The sequence below is a fragment of the Alligator sinensis genome, unplaced genomic scaffold (genome assembly GCF_000455745.1).
Source record: "Alligator sinensis unplaced genomic scaffold, ASM45574v1 scaffold118_1, whole genome shotgun sequence".
Lineage (NCBI taxonomy): Eukaryota > Metazoa > Chordata > Crocodylia > Alligatoridae > Alligator > Alligator sinensis.
Genome location: NW_005841850.1, coordinates 4,298,347 through 4,311,819, shown reverse-complemented (window position 1 = coordinate 4,311,819; position 13,473 = coordinate 4,298,347). Strand labels below are relative to the sequence as shown.

At 42.0% G+C, this 13,473-nt stretch overlaps 2 protein-coding genes across 5 annotated transcripts; one reads left to right on the top strand and one right to left on the bottom strand.

The window, feature by feature from the left end:
- Positions 1-6: 6 nt before the first annotated feature.
- On the top strand, positions 7-4,004 carry IFT20 (intraflagellar transport 20). 4 transcript variants are annotated; one of them, XR_003095383.1, is made up of 5 exons: positions 7-170; positions 1,742-1,827; positions 2,153-2,237; positions 2,936-3,039; positions 3,573-3,610. XR_003095383.1 is itself a non-coding variant. In XM_006016098.3 (4 exons), exons 1-4 carry the CDS (start codon positions 44-46, stop codon positions 3,652-3,654), a joined length of 399 nt encoding a protein of 132 aa, XP_006016160.1. In that variant the 5' UTR covers positions 7-43; the 3' UTR covers positions 3,655-4,004. The 4 variants fall into 4 exon arrangements, 3 of the variants coding, with proteins under 3 accessions (XP_006016160.1, XP_006016162.1, XP_006016161.1); XM_006016098.3 differs by lacking the exon at positions 2,153-2,237 and having other exon boundaries at positions 3,573-4,004; XM_006016100.3 differs by lacking the exons at positions 2,153-2,237; positions 2,936-3,039 and having other exon boundaries at positions 3,573-4,004.
- A 994-nt stretch (positions 4,005-4,998) lies between these two features.
- TMEM97 (transmembrane protein 97) lies at positions 4,999-8,218 on the bottom strand. The gene is made up of 3 exons (XM_006016097.3): positions 8,063-8,218; positions 6,031-6,175; positions 4,999-5,266 (listed from the first exon to the last, which is right to left on the bottom strand). The coding sequence occupies exons 1-3, from the start codon at positions 8,183-8,185 to the stop codon at positions 5,019-5,021; spliced, it is 516 nt and encodes a 171-aa protein (XP_006016159.1). The 5' UTR covers positions 8,186-8,218; the 3' UTR covers positions 4,999-5,018.
- Positions 8,219-13,473: the final 5,255 nt, after the last annotated feature.

Sequence of the window (13,473 nt, the reverse complement as noted above, 5' to 3'; positions counted from 1 at the left end):
CCACCGGGGGGTAGACTGAGGCCCCTGGGCGCAGGCGGCAGCCATGGCCCGGGAGCTGCTGGGCGGCGCGGGGCTGCACTTCGACGAGCTCAACAAGCTGCGGGTGCTGGAGCCGGGCGTGGCGCAGCAGACGGCGGAGCTGCGGGAGGAGTGCAAGGCCTTCGTGGACAGTGAGTGCCCCCCCGGATGGGGCCCCCCACGTGTGCTGAGTCAGCAGGGCCGGGCTGACCCATGTTCCCCAGGGCAGGGGGTCACTCCGAGCCTGGCCCCTCGGGGGAAGGGGGTACGGGCACCGACCAGTTGCGCGCGCGGGTTTCCCGCGCTCGATGCAGTACGCGCGTGGCTGGAAAACGTCTGAGACTCGAATTCGTGCCGCACACACGTGTCTCACAAGCACCGACGAGTTTCCCTCGATGCGGTACACGCGTTGCTGGAAAGCGGTGCGTAACTCAAATTCGTGCCGTGTACACGTGCCTTACAAGCAAAAACAAGTTGCACGTGTAGGTTTCCCTCGCTCGATGCGGTAGGCAAGTTCCTGGAAAACGTCTGTAACTCGAATTCGTGCCTCACAAGCACTGAGTTTAGGTTTCCCTCACTTGATGCGGGACGCGCGTTCCTGGAAAGCGGCGCGCGACTCGAATTCGCATCAAGGGGACCCACTTTACGATGTAACAAGCATGGATACGTTCCAGGGCCTCGACTGTAGTGACGTGGCGCTCCCGGGGCAGTGGCTTCATGGCTCGCGGCTCCCGGGGAGCCGCCGGCCACCTCAGCCCCCGCAAATAATTTCTTCTTCCTCTGCCTATGCTGTCACTCCCACAATGCACTGCACAAAGCAGGGGGCTGTGGGCTTCCGCTGCACCAATCACATAAGAGTGAATTTACCTTGCATATAATGAATTTTTGGGATAAAAAGGGTCGTTGCCTAAGAGCAAATTTGCACATACACAACCCGCATAAAGCGAGGGAAACCCGGAAAAGAAACGTGATCCAATCCTGAGCTTCTCATCGCCAAGCTCCCGTCCAGCATAGATATAAGAGGTCGATGTCAACTTCCCCTCTCCCCCCCCAGCAATATTTGACCTATTATTTATGGAGATGTTTTCTGAAGTGAATTCATTAGTGTAGGCAATGGCTTGGCTGCAGATAGCATTGCTTTCTGTTTGCTACCGCAGCCGTGTGAATGGCATGCATACACCTGTGTAAGGCGACTTCTCCTTGCAAATCCTGACTGCTCAATTGCTTTCGGTTAAAGACTAAATCAAGGCAAAGTTCCCATGAAGTATTATTTATTGTGACATTTCCAGCTCACAGCACATACAGCAAATGCATCTGGTCTCACGCAAGGAAAAGGAATGGTTTTTTGTAGGTGGAAGCCCAGCTTTGTCTTTTGAAAGGATTATTTTCCCGCGGGGCTTTATTGTGATATTGTATGTTAGGACACTTCACTTGCTAAAGAAGCCAACAAAGGGCTTTATTTAAATCCAGAGATAAAACAAGTCAGAAGACAGAAGCACGCATCATAGTAGAAGAAATAGCACCCGGTTTGAGTAACAAGAAAAACCACAGAACAGTCCTGTTCCTGATGCAATCTGTGTGCGCGTTGTTTCTGTCAAGCACAAAGTAATCCCAGTTTAAAAAACAAAGCACTCAAAGTCTATCAGACTACAACACTGGTATCACGTTGATGGATGCATTTGGTATAACAGCAATTTCTCTCTTTTTTTTTTCCCCTCCCCAGAAATTGCAGAGTTTCAAAAAATAGTGGGTAGCTTAATTGAACTTGTTGATCAACTAGCAAAAGCAGCTGAAAGCGAGAAGATGAAGGTACTGTGCAATTATCATCTAATGCTATCCTCTGCCTCTGCAAGTAAACACTGCCCCCCCCTTATTTCACATTCAAAGCAATCTGTAGCAATCCATCTGAAATAGACAGTTGCAGATGGTGGTGCGTGCAGGATCTCTGCAGTGACAGCCAGGTCTCCCCTTATCAAGGTGTATAAAGAACCATTGACAGATTCTGACAAGCACGCTCATTATAGTGTCACATCGCTCTTGTATTTGCATTATCCCAGCCCTACTGGTTGTTGGCACGTGTGCAGGTAAACATGCTTTCTAATCAGTTTCTTTCTTCCGCTAATTTGTTCCAAAGGACCCGAATTTTGTACGTGCGGCATCATTCAGAAAGTGTCACCAGGGAGAGCATCGTCATTGAAGGGAGTTGGCAGAAGGAAGAGGTTGATTAGAGAAAAAAGCATTTACATACACACTAATGATAGCTCCTTTTGTGAACTCCATTGTTGATGCATACGTAGACAGACACATCACCCATCTGTACATTTTATAGGTTAATTTAGAAATATTTAGTATGATAAGCAAATGTATTGTCATCTTGATTTTGGGGGGGCGCAAATCGGAATTAGCGGTCACCTCTCTGCTTACCTGTCCTTCCCTTGTACCAGTGATCAATGATCCTGTAATATTTCTAGACAAGGCTTTGCCACTCTGCCCTCTCTGTGGCTTGGCCAAATTACCAGTAATGGTAGAGTTAGCTTCCCCTGACAGGAAAGCGGTGTTATTACCTAACTTGGTAGGATGCCACTACCAGTTCACTAATGTCTGTGCAAAACTAGCAAGCCTCTGATCCACAGAAATGCACATTGTGCATGACATTTCACAGCTACAAAGATGATAGATTTGTAGGGACTCTGTCTGTACCACAAACTCTCTTAGCATCTATCCTGCTTTGCCATATACTATGTGTGGGTCAGTTATCGTGGCAAATCTTAGGTTTGAAGAGGAAATCCTATGAAGATGTTACTCTTCTCAGTGCCCAAGTGTTTTAAAAGGACCTGAAAATTGTCCAGCTGGAAATGACAGTAGCAAAACATTAATGATAAAATTCCTTTGCTAAAAAGCAATCTTGTTTCTATAGGCAATTGGTGCCCGAAATTTGCTAAAGTCTATAGCTAAGCAAAGGGAAGCACAGCAACAGCAGCTTCAGGCTTTAATAACTGAGAAGAAAATGCAATTGGAAAGGTAAGTTTGTGCGTACATGAAGCCAAGATTGAGAGCTCTCTCTGGAAGTCTGATTTGATCTTTTGAAAGATAATACTGTAACAAACATGATTTATTCAGTTTGTGAATTCTGCTGTGATTGTGCAAGTTAAATGCTTAATCTTAATATGTGCACGCCTGTCTACAAGGGAGCATTGTCCAGGGCTTTGGATTTTAGTTCAGTCCCTCTTCAGCAGTTTGGCCAGTGGCTAAAACGAAGCCAGGTCTTGCATTCCTGATAAACTGGTGGCCAGCTGAGGGCAGGCTAGGAAAACTGTCCTTCAGTGTTTGGTTTGCTCACTTTTTTTTAAAGGTAGTTCAGCATTGATCTTCTCAGTGGTGCAAGGCCTAAGTCATTTAGATAGCTAAATTCTATTTTCAAAGTGACGTAGGAGCCTAAAGCATACTGATTTCCCTCTACCCCAAAAGGCTTAAGTCACTCTTGGAAATGGAACTTAGTCGCTTAAATCACGGGGGGGGACTAAAAACAACATTTTAACCTCTCTCTCTTTCAGATATCGAGTAGAGTACGAGACCCTATGTAAAATAGAAGCTGACCAGAATGAATTCATCGACCAGTTCATTTTTCAGAAATAAAGGATTTGGAGACCAAACAGCAACGACCTTGGAAAACTTTACCATTCCAGTATACTAATAATTCTAAAAATATGCAGTTTTGCATTGTGTATGAATGAGCAAAATGGTTTGTACAAAGGAAAAAGCTTTTTCTAAATCTATATGAACTCAAACAAAATGGCAATAAGAAAGGTTTTTCCCCAGATGTAAAGAAGACCACTTCTAGCCTTTCACTACTTTTTCAAAAGTTTGGTATGGTCAGTAGTTTGAATTCAAATAAATACTGCTGCTGCTACGTGACTCCCTTACCTTTTGAAATGTACGGTACTTTCAGATAAATCGGAAAAATAAATTATTGTTTTTAGACATTGCTTTCTTTGTTTTTATATTGCCTCTGGATGTCAGAATCAGCTGCTACAGTTCATCTAATTTGTAGATTTGGAATTTTAAAACATCGTCTTCCTTAGACTTATTTAACTAGCTCACTGGATTGCCACATCTAACAATTTCCTGGGGGCTATAGTAAAAAAGGCTTCAATTCTTAACTTGTGTGAAGCGATCAGAAGAGAATCAATTACCACCTATGGTTTTTGGGGGTTTTTTGTTTTGGGTTTTTTGGGGGGGGGGGCGGGGAAGAGCAGTTCGTGAATAACAGCTCTCTCAAACACCAAACCAGAACTGAGAATTGGTGTTAACTATAAATGGGTTCTGCTGAAATTTTCAAACCTGGATGTTTAAAGGTAATTCCAAGAGTGTATTTAGATCCTAAATAGAAATAGGCTGACTTCCAAAACTGCTGACTACCCACAAATCTCATGTAGATTAGCAGAAGTTACAGGCATCTGAAATAAAACAGTTTAAATGATTACACGTGTATCTTTGTGCATCATTTTAGTGAGAGACAGAGGTAGCCAGCTGTGCAACTGTGTGTCTACTCTGCCTTCTGCCTAACTTTAAGCAACCAGGTATGGGAAATGGTCTTCAGTTTAAACCACCACTACACAGAAGACTGTATACAAACACACTTGCAATGACTGAACAGTCTTCTCACTATATGCATTTAACATTTTCCTTTAGAGATTTAGAACTAGGTCACAAGAGACCGAATGCTGTTTGCTGCAGCTTCAAAGTCTAAATCACAGCATTACTTCAAATGCCACCTCCCAGAAGCCTCCCTGTTACTTCAGGTCATTCCCCTGAGATGCCCAATGGGATGCTAAATCAGCGACTTCTATGTATTTCCATGCCTGAAACAGCAAATAATCCCACTTCAGGGATTTCACAGAAAGACTTGCGCGGTAGACAGACTTGTTAGGTGGGCACTCTTCCCGCTGAATTAAAAAGGCTAAAAACCAGACAACTATGGTTGTTTCAATCTACTCTCTTTATTTCTTTTTCTTTTTCTCCACCTGGTTGTATTGGGGGCTGTATAGCATGGTAAACAGAACCAGGAGTGGGATCAGCAAATAGGGGATGTATACAGACACGAGGGTGAGGCGCTCCTGCTGGGTCTGAGGACCCTGCTTTGATTCTGAGAAGTCGTGAAAGAGGATGTGGGCAAGGCAAGGCAACAGAGTTGTAGCTACATGAGTGGAGTAGATAATTGCAGGCGTCCGTATCCATTTACACCCACCTGTATTAGAGACAGAAGTGATGCATATTAATATTTTTTTTTTTTTTCAAACAAAGGGCAGTAAGTCAATAACTTTTCAACAAACAAATCTGTAATCCAGAACAGCATGAATCCCAGTTGCAATGAATACCAGATCTAGTGAAAAACTGAATCTTGAGGTTTTTTAAAGTAGAAGACTAACACCGCAAACCCTACCAATACCTGCCTCAGTGAGTGGTTAGAAAGAATGCACAAAGGAGTCCTGAGATTTCATGAAAGCATCAGAGCAAGCGGATTAACCATTTCCCAATATCGACACGTACACACTTGACTTTAGAGCTCACTCGCACTCTCTACGCACTAGGCTAAGCAACCATGAGAAACCCTGCGCTGATGGCGTGTATCCTCTTTATCCCCAATTTACAGGTGAAGAAAATTAATTCGTTAACTTGAAAAGTTACCCGAGCTGTCTATGACCATCTGTTCTCTCCCCACCGACCATTACATAGAAATCTAGGATTTCCACTGATAATAAAGAGCTTTGAAATGAAAATGAGATCTATTGTCCCATGCTGGAAAAGCAAAAGGGAGGTACATATCTCTTTGCATATTAAGTCAATTTGTTTCCTAGTCTGCACTGCGTAGTTAGGAAATCTTTTATTGAAGTAGGACCCCACAATACATATTTATAATGGCTCAAGTCAAAGCCTCTCTGTACCATATAGTCACATTTTAAAAAGAAAACGGTATGCAAAATATTGTTCTTCCATTCCTTGTATACCAACCTTTGAAGAACGCATATGCTGCAAAGGGAAAGAAAGGCAACTGGAGGAAGGCTTCACAATAAACAAATGTCCTAAACCATTCAGGAGACTCCAGCATCATGGCATCTTTAAAGCTTTCCATATACCATTTTAACATCTCCGTCAGCTTAAAGCAAACACAAACAGCACATTAAAACTTTTATAGTTAACACTTTCAGCAACACAGTTTCATCTTTGTATATAAATCTTCACTTGTTCAACTGCCAGTATTAACAGGTGTTAAGTTCCTAAACATGGTGAATGCACTCCTTTAAAATGCACAGTGAATTCAGCAGCACTTTTTCTGTTTGTGAGATTATCAAGACCACCTTAAGTACAGCCTCTCCAAAGTAAACAGCCACAGACTGCTCCTGATCTGTCGTCTTTCACCTATGGAACAAGGCAGGTTTAGCAGATAGAGAAAGGATGTTTTTATTCCTGACCTTGCTCTATATGGCCAAAGTGGATCAGAAATGCACCAGTATTTAGGCATTTTTAGATACAGATAGCTTCACAAGACTTAGCAGGTGCCATGAAGTCAATAAGAGTTTGGTGTCTAACTCCATTAGACACCAAATTCCTCTTGCAAATTCCTTTAGGCCTCTAACTGTAGCGTCAGGTGCCAAAGTACACGTCATATCTGACCAGTGATGTTTTGCACCATCAGCTAACTAGATAAATTGGTCTAAATGCCAGAAAAGTAAATTCAAACATGGCTTTGAGCTCAAAGTCCATTTAGATTTGCTAGCTATATATTAAATATGGACGTGATAATTGAGTAATCCTACTAGCTGGAAAGAAGGCCAAAATTAAGTCATTAAGTGTAAGCTACAACTCCTCACACCCACATAACAGAACAAGTCCAATAGATTATGCTAATGAAGTGAGGTCCATCTAAACTAACGATAGATTACTGATCATATGCATTGTACTCCATGCTACTGATCAAACCACTATAACAATGATTTTTTTTTTGGGGGGGGAGAATCAGCGATTCAGCCATAAACACAGCTTTAAATGTTTTTTCTACGTACCTTGAGGTACCAGGCATGGCTTTTTGTTTTTGTTGGGGGGGGGGGGGGGGGGGAAGGGTTCAAATCAAGAGAGACATATTATACTTTGGTTGTTCATACAAAATGTGACTGGCTCTAATATATAGCAGCCAGCTTTTTCTCCCCACGGCACACTTGCTGCAAGTTATTCAACAGAAATTAAAACTCATATTAAGCAAGCGACAGTTATGGTCTCCTGCTATATTGCTTCCCGTGTCTTTGACATACTATAATAGCCTTTTGACATACCATAATAGCCTTTTAAGACACTTAGTATAACATGTATAGAAATGATATTGTGTCACCCAGGTGGTTCAAGTACTTCCAGGATAGAACAACTTTTGGTAATAACTGACTATGCTATGAAAGTAGCAAAAGCAAGAGAAGTTTTGCAGGTGTTTCCGGTTTTAAACTGACGACATCCTTTCAAACGGCAGAAGAAATAAATGTACATAGATTTCTCCTTTTAATTAGTTTGTTATCCAGCCGATTAGTGTAAATGAATAAACCTAAAACCCAGTGGAGTGCACTCCATTCAAAAGCTTGTCTAAGTTTTTCCTAAGCATGCAGTTGGCCCACAATAAAAAGGCATCACCCACAAAACCCTTGCCCGTTTCATACATCCTGGACCATCGCGGCTACAACATTGCTCCAACACGGCTAATCCCAACGCCACCCTGCAGACTTAGTGCCACGTGAGCTCAGTGCTGTTACAGCATTCACTCGGTGAACAAACAGACAATGAAACATAATGGTATAGGGAACGGGAGATGACATTTGTCCTAAAGATGCCACAAGATCAGGTGGATTAAGCTAAAGTCTAGTCCAAGTTATTGTGGTTCAAACCCTGGCGCAGAATTAATTCTATTTCAAGTCCCTCCTATCTGTCCATCCCCATAGATCTTGCCCGGAGCAGCGCACACAGTCACTGCATTGAGAGGCCCTCGGCATCAGCTGCTTACCTTCTGCGGGTAGATGCTACTTGCAGGCAGAAGAATTTGCATGTCTATCAGTAAAGTGACGGGGATATGGCTGAGAAAATACAGGGCAAAAACCCATTCCAAGAAGCGAGTTGCAGCAGCCATGTCCTCCTTGCAACAGCAGTGGGAGGAGCAGCTGCCCTCCTGCAATATCCCATCTTCCTCCTCCTTGGATTGGCTGTACGGCAGGCTGGGTTGCCTCCACTTGGCTCACAATTTAAAGGGCCAGTCATCTTACCAATAGAAATATTTAGACTGCCGTACACATACTTTACTTTACTTGCACTTTGAGCTATTGTGCAAGAACCCAAAATACTTGATAAGGGGGAAAAACCCACTGTTTTGAGTTGGTATTAAAAGATCCCACTGGCTGTATGCACACCATCCTCCAGCAATGCAACACAGGTTTTAGTAGGTTGAAGAGCTAAGTTTAGAAAAATAATTTTACCTATAAGTTTTGGGTTAGAAGCAGAACTGGCAGTGGTTTTGAGAAGATGCTATTAAGTTTTAATATGCAGCTACTCATGATCACATTCTTATAATTCGTTAGTCCTCCTGGCTGAGTCTAAATCGCTAACAAGCCTTACACTTTCTGCTGTACCTCTGATGAACTTCTTTCTGCAGAAGGATTTATGTTTTTTGCAAAGATCTAGGGACCAGGAGCAGATGCTGGGTCTAAATCTTCTAGACTGCTTTAAATAACTTGGTTCTTGAAGTTGAATGAACAAATGTCAGCACTAGTACCAAGACACTTCCGAGGTTTTGCCAGTTTTGTTCTTTTCTTCACCATACACTTAAAAACTTATTAATAGATTTGAATAACATCACAGAGCACAAGTTATTTCACTTTTGAACGGGAAGTTACTATAGTAAAAGATCCAGGTACAGTAATATATATTTTTTATTTATTGTGCAGCAGTTGTACCATTCTTCCATTATCGAGATAACGAACAAAACTATTGAACAGAAATCTTACCTGGCTGGCACCAAGAGAGAAGGGAGAGCACTGACAGGAACTGTATTATATAAAATGATAAATCGAAGAATACACATTTCAATGATCTCAAGATATTTTATGACTCAAATAAAGCATAATATAAAACTGGGAAAACCACTGTGCAATGAACAGATGGTTTTGGTTTTACTGAATGTTCCAGTATCGCCAGCAGCTCAAATAGGATACGAGGATACATTTGGCACGTGCCTTTCTGATGTTATTTAACTGAAGTGTTTCCATTAGAAAGCCCTTCATTTTTAATGGGCCTTTACATTTTTAAAAACACCTTTTCTAAGCTAAAATGTAATGCTGGGCCATGTCCTCTGCTGGTGTTAAGCCTTTGGAACAACCATGCTGATTTATATCCACTGAGGATCTGGCTCCCAGGGACTGAAAACAGGTCCCCATTGAGGTCAAAGCCAGGATTTCATGCTCATAAGCATTTGATTTACAAGCAACTATCCAAACTGCAACTTGAAGACGGTACAGTCAACCATGGCTTGATTATTACACCTTTGCTGAAGCTCTGACTGTGTCCTTCCATGTGTGGAAACAGTGGCTTTTGTGGTGTGTGAGAATGAATGAACCAAAAAAATAAGTATAAGTCTTTCAGTTGCTTCTTCCTGCTGTTGGCAAAGACAGGGAATGTACCAGCCCACCTGGAAGAAAAGTATTTAAATAGGGGAGATGTACATGAGTCAAAATTCAAAACATTCACCTTAAGTCAAGTTGTCAATGTAAGCAAAGAAACTGTATTCACCACACCCAGCAAGCGAGGGAAAACATGCAACTTGGTTGTAGCGAAGGAATAGAAAATACGGAGTATAATGCGTTTTATACATCCGCAGATAACGGCACCCCTGGCATAACCTGTACCTACTAACCCTTTAAAGATACAAGCAGGTGCTATTCTGTTTTTCCACACTGAGAGGCAGGCTAACTTCAACAGCTAGGTAAACTGCAGTCTCTTAACTTTCAAAGGACTTTGGGCAACTGTACTGAACAAGTAACATACTGTTAGCACCATCACACCCTGTTCACCTCATCTTTAGTTCCCTGTTGTTAAGTCAGAGGCTCTCATGGGCTGCAGCTGGGCACTACTGAGCTAGGTGCAACCAAACACTTGTTATGAAGAAAACACCCCTTCCTTTTTTCTTCTATTCTGTAGGCTTTAGGCCTAAATATTTTTTTAATGGAGGTAACTTCTATGATGCTGTATCAAATACATTTCATAGACATTAGGGCTGGAAGGGACCTCAGAAGATCGAGTCCAGCCCCCTGCCCAGGGGCAGGAAGTCAGCTAGGGTCAAAGGGTCCCAGCAAGATAGGCGTTTAAATGTTTCTTAAGAGTCCAGAGCAGGTGCTTGCACCACCGCTGGAGGCAGTCTATTCCAGGTCTTGGGGGCTCGGGCAGTAAAGGCATTTTTCCTTTGGATTTATTTCTTGCTGGGGTTCCTTGATCCCAGCTGACTTCTTGCCTATGGCAGGGGGGCTGGTCCCCATGATCTCATGAGGTCCCTCCCAGCCCCTAATGTCTATGAAATCCATGAAATCTTATGTCCAGCCTAAAATAGTCTTGGAGGAGTTTGTGACCGTTTGACCTTGTCATCCCTCAGGGCGCTCTGGCGAATAGACGTTCCCCCAGATCCTGATGTACTTAATAGGCAGCCACTAGGTCACCCCTGAGTCTGCACTTTTCCAGGCTGAAGGGTCCCATAGCTCTCAGCCTCTCATCATAAGGCCTGTTCTCTTGTCCCCCAATTATACACGTGGCTCTCCTCTGGACTCTCTCAAGCTTTTCCACAGCCTTTTTAAATTGTGGAGCCCAGAATTGGATGCGGTACTCACTCCAGCTGCGGCCTCACCAAGGCCGAGTAGAGCGGGAGGGGATGACATCCTGGGATTTGCTTGAGAAGCATCTATGGATGCAAGCCAGAGGTTTTTTTGCTTTACCAGCTGCAACATTGCATTGGTGGATCGTATTCATGTGGTAGATTATGGTCCCCAAGTCCCTTTCGATCATGGTGCTAGCAAGCATAGCACTGCCGAGCCTAAAAGCATGATGCGGGTTTTTTCTCCTGAGGTAAGAGATCTTGCATTTTTCCATATTGAATGTCATCGGGTTTTTATCCGCCCATTTCCTAAGCCTGTCAAGGTCGGCCTGGATCACCAGCCTATTCTCAGGTGTGGACGCTTTACCCCAAAAGGTACAATTTAAGTAACTGACACCTTTTAGAACTAATTTTTAGAAAAATTAAAGCAAACAAGTATTGTGTAACAGACTTGGCCATTGTAAGGGCCTTTGATTGCCTTTTTTTTTTTTTTTTTTAAATAGCCTGGGCAAAACTATTTGCAGTACTTCATGTTCAAGTTGCCTAGTTAATCAACAGGATCTCTCTAACTAATCATTAAGTTATATCTAAAACAAGTTATTTGCTTCATATTTCAACAATACTGGCTTCTTTGGTAGTATGTGTTGAGAAGTCTTGTAGGTAAGTCAGCCAAAATGTTACAGCCTAAAGGGCCCTAAGACCTGATTAATTGTATGTTGGCAGCTTTCAGTTTTGCACAAGTAGTGATTGTACTAACTGTTATCTTCAAGGAAGAGGTGTAGAATGGTATTGAGATTTTGCATTACATTAATCATAAGGCCCTTGGGAGATATGCCAAACGAATGAGGCCAATGTCTTTGTATTGCTCTAAGAAGTAGTGAACAAGCATGAATCCATCCAGGAACATCATGCGTTTTAAAAGATATATTTGTGCAGACAGTTATAGGTGCCAGTAGAATAAAGCAAAGTTTGAGTTAAGCAAAATTGTCCAAAGAATCATGCTGTCAAGGGGTTCACAAAGTGATTTGTGGAAAAAGGCTGCTGCCTGTAGGCAAGACAGCAGGCATTTAACATGTGGCTTAAGTCTTTACACAAGCTAGTATAGCACAACGTGGTTTGCATAAAGATATAATTATCATAGCAACTTGAGCAATTCTGTCTACCTATCTAACTAGTCACTACAAATGCGTGGCAGGGAAACAGGGGGCTCTCCTTGATAACAATTTTAACTGAAAGAGCAAAATGATGTACATGTGTCTCGTTTGTCAAGTGTTGACCATGTTATTTTAAGATAACTGCTCCTCTGAAAAGACATACCTGAGTTCAAAATCTTTATGAACAATTACAGTGTGAAACCAAAGCACAGGAATACATTATACCACAAGCTTACTGTTAATACACAATCAGTAAATAGCAAGATGTTGAGAATGAAGAATCTCATTCTCAATCTTAGGAAAACTGCATTTTCTTAGGAAAACGCTGACTGCAAGAAACCCAAGAGATTCAAAGCATTCAGCCTAAAATTCACACAGATTTTTGTGATCCAGAAAACTGACAGCTTCTCAGATAAAAAGAGAAAATATGAGATAACTAGTACAGGAAGAAGTAATTACTAAATCACAACATAGTAAATTATACAGAACGGTTGCCTGCCAGACAGATTCTTGGATCTCTATTACTCGCTGACAAAAAAATGAATTTAGTTGAGAAACCAGTTTAAAAAAAATTCAGGCATTTTTTTTTTTTTTTAACTGTAGTTTAGCAGATAGGCTGCTCAAAAACTGACTGAAAGAAAACGGCTCTCTCCGCCAAGTCAGCAGGTATGCGGCCAGTCGAGATATCCCAGCATACATCGGGAAGTGAATGCTAATAATCAACTTGTGTGGGTGATCTCCTGTCCTTGTGCTGTTATCTGCCACATCCAGAGGATCTGCACAGCATATAATCTTCACGCTTTTGAAACTTGCATCTATTCTTGCATCTCTTCCTGCACTTGCTTTCTCAATTCTTGACCTCCACATCATTCCTGCAATACATTTATCAGTTTGTCATCTTTGTAACAATTATAAAAGTGCTCCAGTTAGTTTTCTGCACTCATTAATTGTTCCCCTTATCAGAGCACACGTCATAAAAGAAGAGCATATGCTAAAATCAGACATTCAGGTCCAGTACTGAAAAATACTATTTAATCCCAATTATAATGATACCAACAGGAAGTCATATTTTATCCTTCTTGGATACAAAGAGGGATTCCAATCTGACCCCACATTTTCAATTAGCTCTCAGAGTAAGGTCAAAATAGAAATGTTTTCAGATCAAGAATTCCTTGCCCAGAGACAGCATTTAATGCTCTCATTTTTGCTGTTATTTATTTCCATGAAAAGTGAAGTTGAGGCTACAGGGAATGCTTGCCTTCATATATTTTTAAACTTCTCTTTTGTGAAAGTGCACTCATTCCTTGTGGTATTCTGCCCTATATCTAGGCCAAGGCACCTTGAAATGCAGCTGGTCAAACTTATTTTATTCCTTGTGTGTTTATTGACGAGATCTGTCCATTAACCTCT